The 25,175-nt window shown below is 46.6% G+C and overlaps 1 protein-coding gene and 1 long non-coding RNA gene across 2 annotated transcripts; both read right to left on the reverse strand.

Annotated features, from left to right (window-relative positions):
* Positions 1-2,289: 2,289 nt before the first annotated feature.
* On the reverse strand, positions 2,290-7,785 carry LOC142312453 (uncharacterized). The gene is made up of 2 exons (XM_075351396.1): positions 7,661-7,785; positions 2,290-3,716 (listed from the first exon to the last, which is right to left on the reverse strand). Exon 2 carries the CDS (start codon positions 3,496-3,498, stop codon positions 2,692-2,694), a length of 807 nt encoding a protein of 268 aa, XP_075207511.1. The 5' UTR covers positions 3,499-3,716; positions 7,661-7,785; the 3' UTR covers positions 2,290-2,691.
* Positions 7,786-9,259: 1,474 nt separating this feature from the next.
* On the reverse strand, positions 9,260-10,168 carry LOC142312460 (uncharacterized). The gene is made up of 3 exons (XR_012754387.1): positions 10,050-10,168; positions 9,853-9,966; positions 9,260-9,730 (listed from the first exon to the last, which is right to left on the reverse strand). It is a non-coding gene; the product is annotated as an uncharacterized LOC142312460 (long non-coding RNA).
* Positions 10,169-25,175: the final 15,007 nt, after the last annotated feature.

The raw sequence follows: 25,175 nt of genomic DNA on the forward strand, positions 1-25,175 counted from the left end.
GTAAAAAGAATCGGTCCAAGCACAGATCCCTGCGGCACCCCACTGCTGACTATAGCTCATTTAGAGAATGTACCATTTATGACTACTCTTAACAGAGGCAATCATCAGATGGCTTCACAACTTCTGCTGGGGGAAAACCTTTTCTGGACGTCTCCTCTAGTGGGGATGTGCCCGGCTACTCCACTTCACCTGGGCTCCCACTCCGGCTATCACAGTCTTGACCCACACAATTCCTGCTTCACCTTTGAGGACACGTTCTCTTTCCTTTCCTTCACTTTTCTGTCCACCCAGCTCCCACACTCTGCCCCTTCTGCTTCTTCTCTCCCGTCCCGGACTCGACTGCCTCAAACTCAAACTTTTCCTCTCCAAACACTCTCTCTCCCTCCCCCTTCTTCTGCCGGCTCCTCCTTTCTCCTGCACTGTTTCTATGGGGACAGCCGTCCCACCCGGCCACTAGGGGAAACCCACTAAAACAGTATAAACATTTTTATAAATGACATCAACAGTAACTACTTTATCTACCCCAGAGTGGGGTATCTTCAGGGGGGAACTGCACCTCCTTGTAAGGGGTCCGTCCACACCTTACAATACCACAACCAATTCCCTAAGAAATGGTCTTATAATCCTATTAAGAATTGTAATAATGCTGTCTTTCGAGAATTGGCAGCCCCATCGCCTAGGAGCCATGGCCGATAGCCGTGCAAGGACAGCCGCGGGCGGTCTCTTTATCGCAGGTTCCGAAGCCTGAGGGTGGGTGTCTTTGCCTAGGATCCCAAGCCTAATATTGGGTATCTTTTGTTGGTTCCCAAGCCATAATGTTCAGTCTAAGTGGTCTGGAATTGTTGCTGAATTTGCAACATAATCGGTTCAGAGAAGCTGTATTGTCGGCCCATTGCTGTTGCAGCTGGTACTGGAATTATTGCAATGATTGACTGCTCGGGAATCCAGCATGTATCATTTCTCACAGGCCACTGAAAGAAGCTAGCTGGTCCATGAGGATGCATAACATTTATTAATGCATCATGGTCGTCGACTGAAATTTCAGAAATATTTACAATCCATCAGTTCCTATCGTAAATGCAGGAAATGTATTGCCCTGGCTGGAGGTTTGCAATTGGCACAAAAGGCATATCTGATCTGACAGATATATCTACATGGGCAATGAAAGATGATGGGTCATTAGACACCCTTGAAATGCAAATCTTTTTGTCATCAATTGGCACAAACTGGTGATTTTCTCTTGTTCCAGTAATTGTATGTCCATCTTTGAACCTTTCCTCTTGAACAACCCGTATTTCGTCAATTTTTTCTTTAGGAACAAAAAAAAACCTTGATTCCATGCAGTTGCTCGTTGCAAAAGTTGAATAAATCCACCGGGGTCAGTATTTGGTTTTCAGTTGGGCGTTGAAGACTGGCACGAGCTGTCAACCTCTTTGCTGTCCCTCCAATCCCATCACAGGGCGACTTTCCATGACTGGTACCAAAAAAATTCCATTCAGCGCATTGTGGTGGCACAAGTTGAGAAAATTTTTGAAATTTTTTTACTGGGCTGCAGATCCATCGCTGAAGCAACAATTCCAGACCACTTAGACTGAACATTATGGCTTGGGAACCAACAAAATATACCCAATATTAGGCTTGGGATCCTAGGCAAAGACACCCACCCTCAGGCTTCGGAACCTGCGATAAAGAGACCACCCGTGGCTGGCCTTGCACAGCTATCGGCCATGGCTCCTAGACGATGGGGCTGCCAATTCTCGAAAGACAGCATTATTACAATTCTTAATATGATTATAAGACCAATTCTTAGTGAATTGGTTGTGGTATAACCACCATGAACCAACTATAGGGTTTGAATAGTGCAGTTACCATTCATTGCGTATTAATAAATAACACCATGTTCAGTGGCATTTTTCTTTTCTTAAACTGAGAGACTCCAAAACAAACCCCAATGATCCTTGTAGAGAAAAATGTGCTCTTTCAAATGGTATCAGAATTAATATATTTTAGGGGTACCCTTTTTGAGAAATTTGACCTAAAAATAGGTAAAATTTGTTTATTTATAGTTTTTCATCATATGTGGGTGTGAATATTTCCACAAATACATATGCTTTGACCGTGATATTGCAGCAATGCAAAGTCATGTAGATGTTTGGTGTACAGGGCAAAGCAGCAGTTACTATTGGTTTTTGGTCTTGAGTTATATATGGGCAAAGTTAGGCATAAATTTTATGCAACACGTTTTACAAGCTACTTTGACACAAAATTGCGGCCAAAATATTGCTTTGTCATAGCCGGTAATAATTTTATCGTGTTTAGCAGCAAAAGTTGAGCTAGTATGCCAAATTTCAGCATCATAGCCAGTATAGAACTCTAATGGCTATGTGCCAAAGTTTGCAAAATCCTCTTAGCTGAAGCCGCAGGCTTGGTGGGACCTCCAGTGAAAGGTCAACAGTGCCCAATGTATTTGAGATCTGGCCCTAAAAATTTACAGCACCTCTTTTCAAACATACATGTACATCCTTATAAATTTTCAACAAAATCGGAGAAGGACGAGTGGGGACCACTGGTCCACTTGACATGGAATGACCCAAACATCTGCTAAATTCTGAATGCAAGAATGGCTCCTCTACTGTGTGGGTTTTCTCATAGTCGACAAGACTTGATTTACCAGTTAAACATTTCAATTATTCACAACATGAAAAAGGTTTCTTTCATGTGCAGTCTCTTCACATGTTTAACAAGATCTGATTTCTGAGAAAAACATTTCCCACATTCAGAACATAAAAATGGTTTATCCCCTGTGTGAACCTTTCCATGGTCAACAAGAGATGATTTCCTAGTAAAACATTTACCACATTCCAGGCATGAAAATGGCTTCTCTCCTGTGTGAGATCTTTGATGCCTAACAAGTTCTGACTTCAGCTTAAAACATTTCCCACATTCTGAACATAAAAATGGCTTCTCCCCTGTGTGAGATCTTTGATGCCTAACAAGTTCTGACTTCAGCTTAAAACATTTCCCACATTCTGAACATGAAAATGGCTTCTCCCCTGTGTGAGATCTTTGATGCCTAACAAGTTCTGACTTCAGCTTAAAACATTTCCCACATTCTGAACATAAAAATGGCTTCTCCCCTGTGTGAATTCTTTGATGCACAACAAGTTCTGACTTCAGCTTAAAACATTTCCCACATTCTGAACATAAAAATGGCTTCTCCCCTGTGTGAATTCTTTGATGCACAACAAGTTCTGATTTCCAATTAAAACATTTCCCACACTCTGAACATGAAAATGGCTTCTCCCCTGTGTGATTTTTCTGATGTCTAACAAGTTCTGATTTCTGAACAAAAGATTTCTCACACTCTGAACAAGAAAATGGCTTCTCCCCTGTGTGATATTTTTGATGATAAATAAGGTTTGATTTTCGAGCAAAACATTTCTCACATTCTGGGCATGAAAACGGTTTCTCCCTTGTAGGAGCGGTTTCATGTTCCATATCACTTCTGTAACTTTTATTTTGCTTACAATTCTGTGATAAATCGGAATTTTGGACTTGTTTGAAAAGATCATGTGATAAAGCTTTCCGAGGAAGGACTGGAGGTATATCTGGGACAGCAGCATGCTCTTCATATGTATCATGTGTGATACTGTCATCATCTGTTATAAATTCTGAAGATATTAAATTTCCATCTGAACTCCCAATACAGTCATCGGCTAAAAATAAACACAATGTTATTATTTTAATGATATCTCGAAAGTACATTTATTTTTTAAACCAGAACATCAGAAATTAAAATGAGGAAAAAATGTATTCTGAATCTGTTTTCCAATTTCAACATCTAAGAGCTACATCTTCGTTAATTCGTATCTCCCATTCCTAGCACCAGTTCTCTGGAATGTGCTACAGTAAATAATGTTATGGATTATCACAATGTGACTGCAGGATAATCATGGACAGGTGGCTCCTATACGGTCCCTCATGCTAGGAGTCCTTAAGCTATTCCTAACCTCTGGATTACCACTGAAGTTGGAGATGGCGGAGTCCCATGCCTTACTACTCCCCTGACCAGATCAAATATGTTATAGCCCTTGGAAAGGAAGGGGCAGGAATATGATAAAAACATAGATTAAGACAGATGGGACACATTGCAAACTTACAGAAATAAACAGTGAGGGACTAAGGAGAAAAGCAAGAGCAGGCAGGCAGCACCAAAAGGACAAAAAGGGTTAACACCACAACAGCTCACAGCAATAATACACAACAACCACCAGCATGTCTGGAGAATAACTCTTGCTAGCCTGCCCAAGCCTGTGGTTCGACGTAAAAGCATGTAGCAGGGTCTTGCGGGCTGTGCAGATAACCATTAGGACTCCAGTTCATCAAGACCAGAGATGGACACTGAAAAATGATGTTAGGGACTAGAGTAAGATTTCTGGCATAGCGAATGCCACAGTTTGTTACGAATTAAAGAAGCCGTGGCATTACACCCTTCTTCTGGTCATGCTCTGCATATTTTGGCAAAGCTGGATAAAACTGGTGTGAACACACACAGACGCCAGCCTGTCGCCTTTTCAGCTTTAGACTTCTGTAATTAAGAGATCTTTGGTCACATGACATGTTGTTAAAAACGTCATTAACCCCTTCAGCCCCGGGGCACTTTCCGTTTTTGCGTTTTTGTTTTTTGCTCCCCTTCTTCCGAGAGCCGTAACTTTTGTTATTTTCCGTCAATCTTGCCATATGAGGGCTTGTTTTTTGCGGGACAAGTTGTACTTTTAAATGAAACCATAAGTTTTACCATATGGTGTACTGGAAAATAACAAAAAAATTCCAAATGCGGAAAAATTGCAAAAAAAGTGTGATGGCACAATAGTTTTTGGGATGTTTTATTCACGGTGTTCACTATATGGTAAAAGTTAACTGATGTGTGGGTATGATGCCCGAGGTCGGTGCGAGTTTGTAGACACCAAACATGTATAGGTTTACTTGTATCTAAGGGGTTAAAAAAAATTCACAAGTTTGTCCAATAAAAGGGGCGCACGTTTTGCGCCATTTTCTGAAACACGTAGCATTCTTACTTTTTTGGGATCTATGGCTCAGTGATGGCTTATTTTTTGCGTCTTGAGCTGACGTTTCTAATGGTACCATTTTTGCGCAGATGCTACGTTTTGATCGCCTGTTATTGCATTTTGCGTAAAACTTGCGGCGACCAAAAAACGTAATTTTGGCGTTTGGAATTTTTTGCCACTACGCCGTTTACCAATCAGATTAATTGATTTTATATTTTGATAGATCGGGCATTTCTGAACACGGTGATACCAAATATGTGTATATTTATTTTTTAATCCTTTAATTTTCAAGGGGGGTGATTTGAACTTTTAGGTTTTTTGTTTATTTTTTAAAACTTTTTTTTACTTTTTTTTTTTATTTTACTAGTCCCCGTAGGGGGCTATAGCAAACAGCAATCCGATCGCTATCTATCTATCTATCGTTATCTATCTGCTGATCACAGCTGTAAACAGCAGATTCAGTCACTTTCTTTTTCCCTCTGTTCTCGGCCGAGGGAAAACGAAAGTGAAACATCATAGCTGCAAGCATCATCACATGACCCTGTGCTACGATGGCAACCACTGATAGTCACGTGATCACGCACGTGACTTCCGGTGGGGGCGGCGGCAAGTAAAAAAACATGGCCGCGCGCATTTAGATCTTGCTGCCAGACTTTGGCAGCAAGATTTAAGGGGTTAATGGCCGCGGGTGGAAGCGATTCCACCCGCGGCTAGCAGGCACACATGTCAGCTGTTGAAAACAGTCCTGCATGCCAGCCTGTCTTTTGTTCAGTTCATTTAGACCCCTGCAATTAAGAGACATTTTGTTACATCATGCATACCTCCCAACCGTCCCGGATACAGCGGGACTATCACGAAGGAGAGAAACAGAGAGTAGAAGAAGAGCTCTAGTCAGGCAGGAGCTAAAGAAAGAAGAAAGTGACGCTTCCTGGTGAAGACCCTGGGACTCGGAGGGTCCAGGTGACACCAAGCAGGGAACGAAAGGATTCCAGGGCCACAGATAGCTTCAGAGCTGGTGGCCAGTGAAGTCAGCTGAGAAAGGACACAATTAGAGGGGTGCACTGGCATCAACCCCCAGATCTACCCGGGATCGGCGGAGGTCCCTGACGGTGGTCCCAGCAGTCCAAAGGCTCCTGCAGGCCTTGACAAGAACTGTGAGTAAAGACTTTGAAACTGCACCCCTGGTGTTGCCTCATTTATTTCTCTGTATAGACACTAATAAGCACCAACAATGTCCCCGGGGCACCGCTCCACCTGTGGGGAGCAGTACCACCATTGCTGCCATATCATCACCCCGGAGGCCTTACACAGCAGCGGCGGCTTAATAGCCGCATACCATAGGTGGCGTCACGAACACAAACTTTAATCACCCCCAAGTTATCAGCCATTTTAACTGACACCCACCAGGGCCACGGAGTCGGGCCCCGCCACCACTGACTACCCCCGGACTAGTCCGGCCCGGCACCGGGTGTCCCATAGCCCTGGGGTGGGCGAGTCACTCCTCCAGCTGTTTCTCTGATCTATCGTGTGTGCAGTGTTTGCTTCTCAATGCTGCAGGCACACGGTAGATCAGGACATTGGGGAGAAGACAGTGTGTACTTACCACTTGTGTCCTCTCCTGCAGGTGCACAGACAGCACTGGCCGGTAATATGCAGCTACCGACCACATGATCTCCTGCCTGGCAGAGCTGCTGCATCTTAGGCTAAGTTTACACCACCGGTTTTGCAGAGCCGGCCAATCCGGCTCTAAAACCTATGCAACGGATGCGGCGACAAAACCGCATCCCTTGCATAAGTTTTTTACATGCGGCCGGTCCGGTTTTTGCCGCTTGCAGCAGGCTACTGAGCATGCGCAGTGGAAAAAACCGCATGCGGCATCCATAGGCATGCATTGCAAATCGCGCCGCATCGGCCGGATGCGGCGCGATGCGGGTTTTTTGGTTGGACAAAAAAACATGCCAGGCACCATTCCATCCGGCCGCCTCATCGTCTAAATCTGCCGCATGCGGCAAAAACCGGACCGAACGCAAGCCCTTGCGGCACAATACGGCACTAATGTAAGTCTATGCAGGAAAAACCGCAACCGGAGGCAAAAAAAAACCGGTTGCGTTTTTCCTGCAGAGCGCCGTATTGTGCCGCATAGCAAAAACCGGATGTGTGAAAGCAGCCTTAGGCTAAGTTCACACATCAGTTTTTTCCAATCAGGCACAATTCGGTTTGTGCCTGATGCAACGGATCCGTCTCAGATTGTGAAAAAACTGATGCGACGGATCCGTTTTTTGTTTTTTTTGTTATGCTGAGAGAGAGACAGAGACCCCACCATCACTGCACAAACACCGGCACTACCTCACACGCATCATCACCGCACACGCCGGTACTACCCAGCACGCATCATCACCGCACAGGCAGGCACTACCTCACACGCATCATCACCGCACACGCCAGCACTACCCAGCACGCATCATCACCGCACAGGCAGGCACTACCTCACACGCATCATCACCGCACACCCCTGCACTACCGCACGCATTATCACCGCACACGCCAGCACTACCCTGCACGCATCTTCACCGCACACAACCCGGCATTACCTCAGTGACGTCACCGCTGACAGCGCGACTCCCTTCAGTTGCTGCGTGGAGCTGATAGAGAGAGGCGGTGTTCTACTGCCGTTCCTGTCAGCTTCATGTAGTAGAGCTGAGAGCGTCGCGGGACCTCTGTGGATTACGTCGGACCTGGAGGGATATTTGGGGATTTTAATAAAATGGTGAAAGAGGGTGTTTTTTTGTCTTTTATTCCAAATAAAGGATTTTTTTGTGTGTATGTTTTTTATTTACTTTCACTTACAGGTTAATCATTGGGGGTGTCTCATAGACGCCTGCCATGATTAACCCCTTATTACCCCGATTGCCACCGCACCAGGGCAATTCAGGAAGAGCCGGGTTGAGTCCCTGGACTGTCGCATCTAATGGCTGCTGGCTGATATTTTTAGGCTGGGGTGCTCCCCATAACGTAAAGCTCCCCATTCTGAGAATACCAGCCTTCAGCAGTGTGGCTTTATCTTGGCTGGTATCAAAATTGGGGGGAACCGCACGCCGTTTTTCTTTTAATTATTTATTTATTTTACTGCACAATATAGACCCGCCCACCGGCTGCTGTGATTGGTTGCAGTGAGACAGCTGTCACTCAGCGTGGGGGCGTGTCTGCCTGCAACTAATCATAGGCGCCGGTGTGCGGGGTAAGCAGGGAATACGAGATTGAATAATGAGCTGCCGGCATTTTCAAATCAGGAGAAGCCGCCGGAGCAGTGTGACAGCCGTGCAGCCCCGCGTCGGTGATTGGTGAGTGGGTGAGAGTGAGTGAATAAGTCAGTGAGTGAGAGAGTTTGAGAGTGAGTGATTGATTTTCTGACAAGCAATGAATTTATATCACTTCTGGGCATGCTCAGAAGTAAAAACCGGATACGGTACATGCTTCCGGCGTTTGAAGCATGACACCGAATCCGGCTCGCATAAACTTTCATTATGCACCATGCCGCACAGCGCCGCACCCGGAGCTATGCATTTTTTTGCCGCTGGCAAAAAACGTTCCTCTCTGCGTCCTGTGCGACCGCCGGAGTGACGTTTTTTGCGCATCAGGCAAAAACCGAATCAAACGCAAGTACATGCGGCACAATCCGGCGCTAATAAAAGTCTATGAGGAAAAACCACACCCGGCGGCAAAAAGAAAACCAGATGCGTTTTCCCGCAAGGCGCCGGATTGTGCCGCACAGCAAAAACCTGATGTGTGAACATACCCTTAGCTGCACACCCTGTTCAGCTCTCCTAGGTCCTAGCTGCCTGCACACCCTGTTCAGCCCTCCTCCTGGGTCCTAGCTGCCTGCACACCCTGTTCAGCTCTCCTCCTGGGTCCTAGCTGCCTGCATACCCTGTTCAACTCTTCTCCTGGGTCCTAGCTGCCTGCACACCCTGTTCAGCTCTCCTCCTGGGTCCTAGCTGCCTGCACACCATGTTCAGCTCTCCTAGGTCCTAGCTGCCTGCACACCCTGTTCAGCTCTCCTCCTGGGTCCTCAATACTTGGAGATTAAAGGCTCTACCACGCACAATATAGGTGCTATGGGGATAAAGAATCATATAGTATAGTAAGGTGAACCCCAGCACTCGAATGAAGACAAAAAGGGAATATGCGTAAGTGAATTTATTGACTGACACACTGCAAAAGGAACCTAACCAGAGCAACAGCACCAACGTTTCGGCATAGAGCCTTTCTCAAGGTTGTTGCATCACTGGTCAGAGTAAGGAAACACGGGTCTCGAAGGACAACCGGAGGTGGACAAATAGAGGTAAGGTTCCACACGTATTGCAGAGTGTGCTCGTAGGTGAAGGGGTGACAGGATCACAATGTGAGGTGAATGGACGCCTGCAGTGGAGGTCCGGAGCTGGCACAGTGGCAGGGAGAATGGCTGCAGCGGTCCTTAAACAATCAACTTCCGAATGCAACTGATGAGGTCCTTAAGAAAGTGGGGTTCCTGAGAAATTGCACAGTTTGACTCCTCCGAACGCTGGACCTGCCTGTAACTAGGGCTTATTTTAAGGGAAACAGGGTATTGATGAACCCTCTGCAGGTCTTTGAGTTGCCTTCACAACAACATAGAGAAGGCACTAGAAACAAACAGCAGAAGAAGCAGAAACAAAAACAAAAACAGCTGAAAAAAACATAGCAGAAAGTCTAAATATGTAAACACAAAATTAGTGCAGAAAGTACATGAGTAGATATCTCTTACTAGATAGAGCTGGAGGAAACACATCCTGAGGAACATCGGTATCTTCTTGTATAGAGTCCTGTGGGAGAAGAGGACGGGGACATCTCTCTGGTGTTGTCCTCTTACTGGATAGAACTAGAGGAGACACATACAGGGACTGAATTCATTCCTTACATACAGATAATTATAGGCCGTGTGTATTTAGTCCTGTCTATTACCTGGTGATGTGAGGGGCTGGGGAACATCCATCATGACGTCCTTGTACAGATCTTTGTGTCCTTCTAAATACTCCCACTCCTCCATGGAGAAATAGACGGTGACGTCCTGACACCTTATAGGAACCTGACACATACAATGATACTGTCACCCCCGATCCCTTCATAGCGTTACTGTATAATGTCCCAGCATTCCCAGCAGTGTCACCTCTCCAGTCAGCAGCGCAATCATCTTGTAGGTGAGTTCTAGGATCTTCTGGTCATTGATGTTCTCATGTATCGGGGGGTGAGGTGGAGGCCCCGTGATTGGGCTCAGGGGTCTTCCCCATCCCTCAGACACAGGGGCCTGACAGCGCTCACTAGAGGTCTTCTTCACTACTGTGTAATCCTGGTTATGGAGAGACACAGTAATAAATCTCACTCCAGACATTTCCAGAGTCCTCACCTCTCCAGTTCTGTCCATCTGTTATTCCCATAGATAAGAATGATGTAATGTGACGTCATCAGAATCTCTCACCTCTCCAGTAAGCCGGAAGAGGATCTCTAGGGTGAGGTGTAATATCCTCTCCGCCATCTTGTCCCTGTCCATATCCATCCTTCACGGGGCAATCAGGAGAATTCTCTTATACAGACGATCTCCACTGAGAGGATCCGATATTATAAGGACCTGAATGGGGAGAAGATGAGCCGATATGTACAATTAATGGAGATAAGAGAGGTGAGATATCATTTGAGTAGGAAAAAAAAATTCAACATGAAATGTGCTATGTAAGTAGTAAAACCGACCGATAAAAGTAGCACATTATCTATATAATAAAATACAATCCTTCATACGACAATGTGAGCGGAAAAATAAGAGTAATTGCTCCCGGAATAAGAGTAGTAAAATACAAAAGTGCAAAAATAAATAATTTCCCAGTTTTTCGGTTAAGAACAGGGCAATGGAATTAGGATTCGATGTATTCTTGTCTCTAACAGAAGAAGAGGGGCCACACATGGTGTACGGATCTGTGCACTCGCTGATGCACAATTTACCACCCAATTCCCTCCTGCTGCTGCCGGCAGCCGGCAGAGATAGGCGCACACCTCAGCTGATTTGTACAGCTCAGATGTGTGCCTAGCAGATACGAGCAGATCCGCGATCTGCCTGGGGCTGTTAACCTTTTAAATGGCACTGTCAAATTGTGACAGCCCCAGTATAATCGCAATCGCCATAAAACTTTACTCATAGGCCTCCACTGGAAGTCACGTGACCTGATCACGTGGATCCGATGGTTGTGATGGTAGTACAGGGTCATATGATGACTCCTGTAGCTCACATGACTTAGGTCCTGTAACAAGCAGCCAAGTACTGCAGGATACAGGAGATGGGTATTTTTCCTGATCTGACCAGAGCTGCTCTGATCGGGAGAAATGAATGAGCGATCAGACTGCTGATCCTTATAGCCCCCTAGGGGAACTAGTAAAATAAAAATAAGTAAAAAAAAAAGTTTTCAAAAATTAAAAAAAATACCTTTAAGTTCAAATCACGCTCCTTTCACCTCATTGACAATGAAAGGGTTAAAAAAATTAAAAATATACAAACATTTGGAATCGCCGCATTCAGAAATGTCCGATCTATCAAAATATAAAACCAATTAATCTGATTAATAAACGACATAGTGGCAAAAAAATGGCAAATGCCAAAATTACGTTTTTTGGTCGTCGTAAATTTTGTACAAAATGCGATAACAGGCGATCAAACTGTAGTATCTGTGCAAAAATGGTACCATTAAAAACGTCAGCTTGAGACACAAAAAATAAGCTGTCACTGAGCCAGAGATCCTAAGAACGCTACTGGTTGTAGAAAATGGCACAAAATGTGCACCAGTTTTTTAGACAAACGTCTGATTTTTTTAACCCATTAGATAAAAGTAAACCTATACATATTTGATGTCTACGACCTTGTACCGACCTCAGGCATCACAGCGACACATCAGATTTTCTATGTAGTGAACACACAGAGAATAAAATATCTCAAAAACAATCGTGCAATCACAGTTTTTTTGCAATTTTTCTGCATTTGGAATTTTTTTGCTGTTTTCCAGTACACTATATGGTAAAACTCATGGTTTCAGGAGTACAACTTGTTCCGCAAAAAACAAGCCCCACATGGCAAAATTGACTGAAAATTAAAAAAAAGTTACGGCTCTCAGATGAATTGGAGCGAAAAAAAAAAAAACCCCGAAAAATCGGCCGGAGGTGAAGGGGTCCGGACCATCTGACTCCTAATCTGCAGTGATGTTCTACAATGTCATTACATAGCAGTTCATCTATACGCAAACATGTAGCAACGGAGAGGAAATCCGTCCATCTCTACAAAAAGCCTCAACGGTTTATTACTCCCTCTGCCTTCTCTGTAACTGTATACACAGCTCTGCAGTACAATGCAGCTGGAACGGCAAGGGACCTGACAGCGACACAGATCTCTGTGTGAGAGCCCATCCACCATTGGTACTTACAAACTGTAATTGTTTGGGGTTTGGCAAGTTCGATTTTTGTTTTGGGGGGGGGATCGGTTTGCTTTCTTTTGGGGGTGTCTGCTTTCTTTGATGAGTCCTGCTGTATTCTTTAACTTTTTCAGATGCTTGGGCACTTCCCTATGGAAACTAGGGCTTATTTTTAGAGTAGGGCTTGTATTGTAATTACAGTATAGTCAAAAAAGCCCTAAAAATTCTACTAGGGCTTATTTTCAAGCTAGAAAGAGCTGACTGTGCTTCCTCCCCCCATACACAGAGGTCATGTGGTCACTGCTAAGAAGTAAATTAAAAATACTTAAATACGGAACTGACCTTGGAATATGTGAAATATAGGAAAATACCACTGTGAATCCGAATCTCTGTTATTAGCCCCGACCAGGTAAAAATCAGCCATATATACAAAATAATAAGTGCTACAAAATAGCTAAGAAATATTTACACGTGGTCATAAACATATAATATGACAGTGTCCGGCTTTCAGTCATAGGGATGGCCCCGATGAGGTTTTAGTCATTGCTCAGTATACAGTGATCAGTGGTTGTATACGCGCTCTCACCACTGACTGACAGCAGGTTCTAATGCTGAGCGACTGTCAGTCACTGCGGGGGGGCAGGGTATATGTGGTAATAACAGACATTTCCCTTATTTTCCCACCAGTTTCGCTCGACATCAGCAATAAAAACTGGATGCTGAAGTCGGTTTCTTATTGGTCCAGTTTCTTATTCGGGGTTGAAGTTGTTTCTTATTTGGATTTTTTTTCTGTTTTTCTTTTTACAGGTTTAACAACAAACATAAAAAAATCGCAATAATAAAGTACAATACAGCGAGGAGCCCGGATGTGAATACACTTAACAGCAGCAACAAAAATGATAAAACTGGTAGAAAAATGGGCATCAAAGTGTCACCGAAGGGTGTTATGTAAAAGGTTAAATGACCTTGGGTCACTAATCTGACACCACCATTATATAGTGATGTCTCGCATCAGATTCAGGTCACTCCAGCCCGGCCCAAATGGGTTCTGGGCATCAGAACTGGCAGCAAAGTGAGTAAATCGCCAATTTTACAGATGTGAATAAGTAACTGGTGTTCTGTAAAGTTCTCTTCCGGCTGATGGAAATGGGTTTCTGGCATTAAATAGTAATCACAAAGGGAAAGCCGCCATTGTTCTGTGATTTCAGTCTATTCTCACATTATTATGGTTTTACCTATACAGATCAGTGGCCTAAGGCCATTTAACCCTTTCCACAACGCCCTTCGGTGCCACTTTGATGCCCCTTTTTGTGCCAGTTTTATAATTTTTGTTGCTGCTTTTCAGTGTATTCACATCCGGGCTCCGCACTGCAGGGGATTATATTGTTGTCATTTTTTATTTTTGTTGCTAAAAACCGTTAAAAAAATAAAACATTGCCGAATAAGAAACAAGACTTCAGCCTCATCATGAAAGCAAAAACAATAAAGACGACGACAGGAACAGGAAAATGAAGCCGAGCAAATCACGAGAAAAGATGCAACATTTACTTGAATATCCGAACAAGGAAAAAGATTTTCACAGATCTTTAACCCCTTTATGACAGCCTTACGGATTAAAACGGCGGCAGAAAAAAAGTACTTATTCTGATTTGCCGTTTTAAAACGGCGGCAAGAAATAAAGTGTTTACCGCCCCCCAGCATCGCGAAATCTCCGTGGTTTCAGCTACCGAGGGTAGCTAAGACCCTGGAGATCAATATTCAGGCCGAAAAAAAATGATTTATCTCCCACCTGGCATAATCAATCGTGTTAGATGGGAGATAAATCTCCTCCCCCGGTTCCCCGATGTGGCCAAAGTGCCCCCCCCCCAGTCTCACATTATCTAAAATGTCCGGCGCGCACGTTGCACTTATCCTCCTCCTCTGAGTTTTGTCGCATCTGACATGTTAGATGTGACATCAAAGTTCTCCCCAGGTCCAGCCAGGTCACCCCTTGTCAATCCTCGGTCTCCTGTTACCTCCTGCAGTGACGATCCCCCCTCTTCCTTCTCAGAAGATCCTAGCCAGATGCGCAGAGTGGCTCTCAGCCATCTCCCTGCTAGTAGTGACACTAAACTTAGTGCAGCTCACACTGCCGTGCTTTGGACCCGGGGAGTGTGAGTGCAGCATTTCTGCAACCACATTCTTCACATGGAGGGTTTGCACTTCCAGAAAATGGGGGATACGTTCTATGAGTGTGCCCCCCAGAGTTGTCATAGGACCTCCAAAATGGATTACGGCAGACCGGATTTTTTTTTCTTTTCAATAAATTGATGAAGGAGGGAATGTAAGAGAATCTTTTTTTTTACTACTGACTAAGTTGTGATGTCAGGTATCTGAAAGACGCCATGACATGATTAACCCTAACCCCAACAACCCCATTTATTACCCCATTTGGCACCACACCAGGGCAACTGGAAGAGCCGTGCGAAGCACCAGGATTAGCGCATCTAACGGATGGGCATCTGACTTCTGGGCAGCTGTGGCCTGCTATTTTTAGGCTGGGAAGGGCCAAATAACCATGGTTATTTCCACCCTGATAATACCAGACCACAGCTGTCCACTATACTCTGGCTGGTAATCCAATTTGGGGGGGACCCCACTTTATTTATAATTTTTTATAAATAATTAAAAAAAAAAAACAGCATGGAGACACCTCCATTTTGGATTACCAGCCAAGGTGAAGCTGCCAGCTCTTGTCTGCAGCTGTCTGCTTTACCCTAGCTGTTTTTTTTTGTTTTTTGGGGGGCTAAATACAAGGTTAAACACCATTTAGTGCCACATGAAAGTTACTAAAGGGTGCCAGCTTAGAATATGAAGTGGGGTGGGACATTATATATGTGTTTGACATCTATTTATCTAGCCAGCCATCCATCCATCCATCCATCCTTCCATCCTAGCTTATTAGGCTGTGTGCCCACGATGAAGACTTGCAGTGGTTTGGACGCAGAGTGTTTTGACTGCGATGATATGCAGTGCAAGCGCAGTGGCGGGATGTTTAGAAATCTCCTGACCACTGTGCTCCTTTTCTCTGCAGCATAAACCAACTAGCGGTGCGGCTTCCTGAGACGCAGGATGTCAGTTTATGCTGTGGAGATGAGAATGTTTTTCGCAGGGAGAATAAAGTCCGCAGTGGCCTGAACCCGGATCGTGAGCACGGGCAGCTGCATTCTCGTGTGGACAACACTGGCATCTGCACAAAATGGCTGACACTGCGTCCTAGATGCAGTGTCAACGAATCGTGGGGACACAGCCTAAAAGTGAGAAATTTGGCACTACAGCAACATTTTTGTGAACTACCTGCTCACTATACCCCTGAATAAAATTCTTGAGTGGTCTAGTGTCCAAAATAGGGTCACTTGTGGGGGGTTTCTGCTTTATAGGTACCTTAGGGGCCCTGCAAATGCAACATGGTGCCCGCAATTTATTTCAACTTTTCTAAAATTCACATAGTGCTCCTTCTGTTCCGAGCCCTCCTGTTTGTCCAAACAGAGGTTTTTTGGCCACATGTAGGGTATCACTGAGCTCTTAAAAATTTGTATAACAAACTGTGGCGTCCACTTTTTGGTGTGTACTCTTGAAAAAGTGAGAAATTTGGTGCTGAAGCAACATTTTTGTTAAAAAGATGAAAATTTTCAATATTATGAGCTAAGGTTATCAAATTCTGTGAAGTACCTGTGGGTTCAAAATGCTCAATATACCCCTGGATAAAATCCTTGAGGGGTTTAGTTTTCACAATGGGGTCACATATGGGGAGCTCTAATGTATAGGTATCTCAAGGGCTCTCCAAACTCGACATGGAGTTTTCTAATGATTCAGCAAATTTTACAGTCAAATGGCGCTCCTTCCCTTCCGAGCCCTGCCGTGTTCACTCTTCTCACTTCAACCTCCTCCACTCAACTCCAACGTCTAACTGACACTTTTCCCGCCTCCAGGCCTGTGAACTCCTCGGTGGGTGGAGCCAACCGCTTAGCTCCGCCCCACCTGGTGTGGACATCAGACCCTGGAGGGAGGCAACAAGGGTTTTGTGTTTGGCTGGTGTCCCTGTCTAATGGGGGGTGGGGTGTTCGTGTGTTATCTGTGACGACCTGGCTAGGCCAGGGCGCCACATGGGGAATCATCGCGCTCATGAGAAAGTGGGGAACAAACCGTGGGGTTCACTTTTTGGCGTCACCCCTCAAACCCTGTCAAAGTGACACTCGTCAGAATTGTAAAAAATGGCCGAGTCATGAAGTACAAAACTGGCTCCGTCCTTAAGGGGTTAAACTGAATGTAAATGAGCCGGTCAGGAATAGCGGGAAACTGGTCCTGAACTGGTTAAAGTTAAAAAATAGTTGAGAAATGAAGGGGTTAATGATAATGATGACCCCAAAATAACAGAGACCCTGCACCTACCTCCACCTGCAGAGCCGCACACTAGATATATAATACCCTGCACCTACCTCCACCTGCAGAGCCGCACACTAGATATATAATACCCTGCACCTACCTCCACCTGCAGAGCCGCACACTAGATATATAATACCCTGCACCTGCCTCCACCTGCAGAGCCGCACACTAGATATATAATACCCTGCACCTACCTCCACCTGCAGAGCCGCACACTAGATATATAATACCCTGCACCTACCTCCACCTGCAGAGCCGCACACTAGATATATAATACCCTGCACCTACTTCCACCTGCAGAGCCGCACACTAGATATATAATACCCTGCACCTACCTCCACCTGCAGAGCCGCACACTAGATATATAATACCCTGCACCTACCTCCACCTGCAGAGCCGCACACTAGATATATAATACCCTGCACCTACCTCCACCTGCAGAGCCGCACACTAGATATATAATACCCTGCACCTACCTCCACCTGCAGAGCCGCACACTAGATATATAATACCCTGCACCTACCTCCTCCTGCAGAGCCGCACACTAGATATATAATACCCTGCACCTACCTCCACCTGCAGAGCCGCACACTAGATATATAATAACCTGCACCTACCTCCACCTGCAGAGCCGCACACAGATATATAATACCCTGCACCTACCTCCACCTGCAGAGCCGCACACTAGCTATATAATACCCTGCACCTACCTCCACCTGCAGAGCCGCACACTAGCTATATAATAACCTGCACCTACCTCCTCCTGCAGAGCCGCACACTAGATATATAATACCCTGCACCTACCTCCACCCGCAGAGCCGCACACTAGATATATAATACCCTGCACCTACCTCCACCCGCAGAGCCGCACACTAGATATATAATACCCTGCACCTACCTCCACCCGCAGAGCCGCACACTAGATATATAATACCCTGCACCTACCTCCACCCGCAGAGCCGCACACTAGATATATAATACCCTGCACCTACCTCCACCCGCAGAGCCGCACACTAGATATATAATACCCTGCACCTACCTCCACCTGCAGAGCCGCACACTAGATATATAATAACCTGCACCTACCTCCACCTGCAGAGCCGCACACTAGATATATAATACCCTGCACCTACCTCCACCTGCAGAGTTGCACACTAGATATATAATACCCTGCACCTACCTCCACCCGCAGAGCCGCACACTAGATATATAATACCCTGCACCTACCTCCACCCGCAGAGCCGCACACTAGATATATAATACCCTGCACCTACCTCCACCTGCAGAGCCGCACACTAGATATATAATACCCTGCACCTACCTCCACCTGCAGAGCCGCACACTAGATATATAATACCCTGCACCTACCTCCACCTGCAGAGCCGCACACTAGATATATAATACCCTGCACCTACCTCCACCTGCAGAGCCGCACACTAGATATATAATACCCTGCACCTACCTCCACCTGCAGAGCCGCACACTAGATATATAATAACCTGCACCTACCTCCACCTGCAGAGCCGCACACTAGATATATAATACCCTGCACCTACCTCCACCTGCAGAGCCGCACACTAGATATATAATACCCTGCACCTACCTCCTCCTGCAGAGCCGCACACTAGATATATAATACCCTGCACCTACCTCCACCTGCAGAGCCGCACACTAGATATATAATACCCTGCACCTACCTCCACCTGCAGAGCCGCACACTAGATATATAATACCCTGCACCTACCTCCACCTGCAGAGCCGCACACAGATATATAATACCCTGCACCTACCTCCACCTGCAGAGCCGCACACTAGATATATAATACCCTGCACCTACCTCCACCTGCAGAGCCGCACACTAGATATATAATACCCTGCACCTACCTCCACCTGCAGAGCCGCACACTAGATATATAATACCCTGCACCTACCTCCACCTGCAGAGCCGCACACTAGATATATAATACCCTGCACCTACCTCCACCTGCAGAGCCGCACACAGATATATAATACCCTGCACCTACCTCCACCTGCAGAGCCGCACACTAGATATATAATACCCTGCACCTACCTCCACCTGCAGAGCCGCACACTAGATATATAATACCCTGCACCTACCTCCACCTGCAGAGCCGCACACTAGATATATAATACCCTGCACCTACCTCCACCTGCAGAGCCGCACACTAGATATATAATACCCTGCACCTACCTCCACCTGCAGAGCCGCACACAGATATATAATACCCTGCACCTACCTCCTCCTGCAGAGCCGCACACTAGATATATAATACCCTGCACCTACCTCCACCTGCAGAGCCACACACTAGATATATAATACCCTGCACCTACCTCCACCTGCAGAGCCGCACACTAGATATATAATACCCTGCACCTACCTCCACCTGCAGAGCCGCACACAGATATATAATACCCTGCACCTACCTCCTCCTGCAGAGCCGCACACTAGATATTAGTGATGGGTAGTTCGTGAGTGAGTAGTTCAAAATGAACTAATCTTCAGAGTGAACTAGTTCATCTATCACCATCCTGACAGAGATTAGTTCACTATGAACTAAACAGCAAGGGGGAGGAGACAGAGAGTGATCCTCTACAGCTCCAGGAGGCTCCTGCTCTCACACTTGAAGGTAGTAAAACACTAGCACACATCAAATACAAATATAATAGTAATAATAATATTGATAAAACTGAAATTGCACAGTAGACAGACACAGCTCATATGTGTGTATGAGAGAGTTTTTCTGTGTGTGGTTCATGCCCCTCACCTGTCTGTGTGATAGGATCAGCCTCCTGTAGAGGATCAGCCTCCTGTAGTCTAGAAGATCAGTCTTGCTAAAAACTTTACCACTGGCTCCTGTTCTATTCTCAAAATGGTGAATGCTGAACTGCTCATCAGCTCCCTCATACACATTCATTATGGGTCAGTACTCTACACTACCACAGGGGGCGCTGCTGGGCTCCCTCATACACATTCATTATGAGTCAGTACTCTACACTACCACAGGGGGCGCTGCTGGGCTCAGTGAGATGCATCAGACTGAACTAGGCCGTCCTGAGTCATTCTCAGTAGAACATTTAGTTCAGCAGCTCATATAGTTCATTTAGTTCACAGGTCACATGATGCATTTCCTGTCAGCTCATAGGACAGGGTGGAGAGAAATACTGAACTAAACAGCGAGTGGGAGGAGACAGAGTGATCTTCTACAGCTCCAGGAGGCTCCTGCTCTCACACTGGCTCTTTATAGCTCCTGATGCTGGAAAAGAAGGTAGTAAAACACTAGCACACATCAAATACAAATATAATAGTAATAATATTAATAAAAACTGAAATTGCACAGTAGACAGACACAGCTCATATGTGTGTATGGGAGAGAGAGTTTGTGTGTGTGGTTCATGCCCCTCACCTGTCTGTGTGATAGGATCAGCCTCCTGTAGAGGAGCAGCCTCCTGTAGAGGATCACCCTCCTGTAGCCTAGATCAGTCTTGCTAAAATCTTTACCACTGGCTCATGTTCTGTTCTCAAAATGGTGGCTGCTGAACTGCTCCTCAGCTCCCTCATACACATTCATTATGGGTCAGTACTCTACACTACCACAGGGGGCGCTGCTGGGCTCCCTCATACACATTCATTATGGGTCAGTACTCTACACTACCACAGGGGGTGCTGCTGGGCTCCCTCATACACATTCATTACGAGTCAGTACTCTACACTACCACAGGGGGCGCTGCTGGGCTCCCTCATACACATTCATTATGAGTCAGTACTCTACACTACCACAGGGGGCGCTGCTGGGCTCCCTCATACACATTCATTATGAGTCAGTACTCTACACTACCACAGGGGGCGCTGCTGGGCTCCCTCATACACATTCATTATGAGTCAGTACTCTACACTACCACAGGGGGCGCTGCTGGGCTCCCTCATACACATTCATTATGAGTCAGTACTCTACACTACCACAGGTGGCGCTGCTGGGCTCCCTCATACACATTCATTATGAGTCAGTAATCTACACTACCACAGGGGGCGCTGCTGGGCTCCCTCATACACATTCATTATGGGTCAGTACTCTACACTACCACAGGGGGCACTGCTGGGCTCCCTCATACACATTCATTATGAGTCAGTACTCTACACTACCACAGGGGGCGCTGCTGGGCTCCCTCATACACATTCATTATGAGTCAGTACTCTACACTACCACAGGTGGCGCTGCTGGGCTCCCTCATACACATTCATTATGAGTCAGTACTCTACACTACCACAGGGGGCGCTGCTGGGCTCCCTCATACACATTCATTATGAGTCAGTACTCTACACTACCACAGGGGGCGCTGCTGGGCTCCCTCATACACATTCATTATGGGTCAGTACTCTACACTACCACAGGGGGCGCTGCTGGGCTCCCTCATACACATTCATTATGAGTAAGTGCTCTACACTACCACAGGGGGCGCTGCTGGGCTCCCTCATACACATTCATTATGAGTCAGTAATCTACACTACCACAGGGGGCGCTGCTGGGCTCCCTCATACACATTCATTATGGGTCAGTACTCTACACTACCACAGGGGGCGCTGCTGGGCTCCTCATACACATTCATTATGAGTCAGTACTCTACACTACCACAGGGGGCGCTGCTGGGCTCCATCATACACATTCATTATGAGTCAGTACTCTACACTACCACAGGGGGCGCTGCTGGGCTCCCTCATACACATTCATTATGGGTCAGTACTCTACACTACCACAGGGGGCGCTGCTGGGCTCCCTCATACACATTCATTATGAGTCAGTACTCTACACTACCACAGGGGGCGCTGCTGGGCTACCTCATACACATTCATTATGGGTCAGTACTCTACACTACCACAGGGGGCGCTGCTGGGCTCCCTCATACACATTCATTATGAGTCAGTACTCTACACTACCACAGGGGGCGCTGCTGGGCTCCCTCATACACATTCATTATGGGTCAGTACTCTACACTACCACAGGGGGCGCTGCTGGGCTCCCTCATACATATTCATTACGAGTCAGTACTCTACACTACCACAGGGGGCGCTGCTGGGCTCCCTCATACACATTCATTATGAGTCAGTACTCTACACTACCACAGGGGGCGCTGCTGGGCTCCTCATACACATTCATTATGGGTCAGTACTCTACACTACCACAGGGGGCGCTGCTGGGCTACCTCATACACATTCATTATGAGTCAGCACTCTACACTACCACAGGGGGCGCTGCTGGGCTCCTCATACACATTCATTATGGGTCAGTACTCTACACTACCACAGGGGGCGCTGCTGGGCTCCCTCATACACATTCATTATGAGTCAGTACTCTACACTACCACAGGGGGCGCTGCTGGGCTCCCTCATACATATTCATTACGAGTCAGTAATCTACACTACCACAGGGGGCGCTGCTGGGCTCCCTCATACACATTCATTACGAGTCAGTAATCTACACTACCACAGGTGGCACTGCTGGGCTCCCTCATACACATTCATTATGAGTCAGTACTCTACACTACCACAGGGGGCGCTGCTGGGCTCCCTCATACACATTCATTATGAGTCAGCACTCTACACTACCACAGGGGGCGCTGCTGGGCTCCTCATACACATTCATTATGGGTCAGTACTCTACACTACCACAGGGGGCGCTGCTGGGCTCCCTCATACACATTCATTATGAGTCAGTACTCTACACTACCACAGGGGGCGCTGCTGTGCTCCCTCATACACATTCATTATGAGTCAGTACTCTACACTACCACAGGTGGCGCTGCTGGGCTCCATCATACACATTCATTATGAGTCAGTGCTCTACACTACCACAGGGGGCGCTGCTGGGCTCCCTCATACACATTCATTATGAGTCAGCACTCTACACTACCACAGGGGGCGCTGCTGGGCTCCTCATACACATTCATTATGGGTCAGTACTCTACACTACCACAGGGGGCGCTGCTGGGCTCCCTCATACACATTCATTATGAGTCAGTACTCTACACTACCACAGGGGGCGCTGCTGTGCTCCCTCATACACATTCATTATGAGTCAGTACTCTACACTACCACAGGTGGCGCTGCTGGGCTCCATCATACACATTCATTATGAGTCAGTGCTCTACACTACCACAGGGGGCGCTGCTGGGCTCCCTCATACACATTCATTATGGGTCAGTACTCTACACTACCACAGGGGGCGCTGCTGGGCTCCCTCATACACATTCATTATGAGTCAGTACTCTACACTACCACAGGGGGCGCTGCTGGGCTCCCTCATACACATTCATTATGAGTCAGTACTCTACACTACCACAGGGGGCGCTGCTGGGCTCAGTGAGATGCATCAGACTGAACTAGGCTGTCCTGATTCATTCTCAGTAGAACATTTAGTTCAGCAGCTCATATAGTTCATTTAGTTCACAGGTCACATGATGCATTTCCTATCAGCTCCTCACAGGAGAGAAATACTGAACTAAATGAGCTAATCTTTTGAACTAATCTTTTCAGTGAACTAATCACCAAAATGAACTAGATTTCCCATCACTACTAGATATATGGCAGCGGCTGCTCTGTGCTTACAGGACCTGTGATGATGTCACATGGAGGGGAGGAGTCAGGGGTCACATGGTCAGCTCCTCAGTGTATGCAGGGCTTTGCTGTGCTGGTTGTCATGGTGCTGGATGAGGGGAAGTTTATGTCAGGGGTCATAAAGTGCGGTGCTGGAAGCTGCAATCAGACATTAGCAGAGGTGTTGGAAGATCGGGGGCGAGGAGCAGAAGAAGCCGCAGCAGGAGACGTCCTGGAGGCCACAGACAGTCGCTGTGCACATAATAACAGTCTTACTACAAGGCACAGGTTATGTATTGATCGGCTTTATATAGGCCTCGGAAGCTCCACACATGGAGCACGCTGGATACTGGCAAAGCCCAATGTGGAGCACAGGAAAGTTCAGCAGCCCGGGGTGTAGGGAGAAGAGCCCAGACCCAGGACAGGGGGGTGACAGGACCCCTCAAAGGAACTCTCCCAAAGAGTGTGTAACTGCGCCATTGGGAGCCATGGTCTTGGATTCTGTCAGGGGCTCACAACATGAGGTTGTTATGAAAATATTAATCTCATATTAATATTCAATATTCTGTATTCATTATAATCGTGTTATAGGAATTTTTTATTCTCATATTAATAGCTGGATATTATCAGTAATTGTAGTTCTCTGTACTCACGATTCTGTATCTGTTGATGTATGAAAATGTGGCGCCCCTGACCTGGTCAGGCACCACTGAGTACTGCAAAGTAGAAAAATTGTATCTTCAGCTCACCTGCCGCCCGGACTGCTCAGCCTTGCGGGTGCCCGGGATCCTTCGGTCTTATGATTAAGGACTTTTTTTGTTTTTAATATTAGTCCGAAACGCGTTAAGCTATCATGACCTTTACTTTTACCATCTAAGTGGGCTTTTGGTCTCCACGATGTTTTTAACCTTGTCTTAATAAAGTCTTGGATGTTTTAATACAAGGAGAAGTTGTGCCGGATCGTCCTCCTTTTCTTTACGTACCACTGAGTACTGCAGCCATGCTGGGTCAGTGCTTCCAGGCAATTCTAAAGGCTGGAATAGGGTGTGCACGCACAGACACATAGCAACCAGGTCTCCCACACCTTGACAGGGGACCCTTGGGCAGACCCAAGAGGGGGCTTGCCTCCACATCTCAGCAAGGGGTGTAGAGGGAGGGGCTGGAAGCTAGGTTGCAGCGGCTGTCAGGAAATATAGGAGGAGAGCCAGTCTGAGAGTGAAGCGCGGCAGTTGCCTAGAGGGGGACGCGTGCTGACACGCGAGTCAGACCCTGCACGTGTAGTAGCCGTTAGCAGGGGAGAACGGTTACCAGCAAGTCAGTCAGAAAGACGCTGAGGAAGTCAGTCGGTCGAGTACGGGGACTCCTGGTGACTAGGCACGCATGGGGAACAGGTCCCTACAGTAGACGTCCATTTATTGATCTGCTAAACCTACCGGTGAGGGGAACTACAAGTCCCTCACCAACCATCTAGAGTCCGAGCCTCAGCAGCAACGAGAGGGCCCATAAGGGAGATCAAGCCTGGAGCCATCTACCTTGGTCCACGCTGCCGGCAAACGGGCCAAAAAGGGGAGAAAAGGTAGCGACTTCCCTAGAAGAATCCCACGG

The sequence above is a fragment of the Anomaloglossus baeobatrachus genome, chromosome 5 (genome assembly GCF_048569485.1).
Source record: "Anomaloglossus baeobatrachus isolate aAnoBae1 chromosome 5, aAnoBae1.hap1, whole genome shotgun sequence".
Classification (NCBI taxonomy): Eukaryota; Metazoa; Chordata; class Amphibia; order Anura; family Aromobatidae; genus Anomaloglossus; species Anomaloglossus baeobatrachus.

Bases quoted from the DNA above. Each gene is read 5' to 3' on its own strand.
- LOC142312453 (XM_075351396.1), bottom strand. From the start codon at position 3,498: ATGGAACATGAAACCGCTCCTACAAGGGAGAAACCGTTTTCATGCCCA.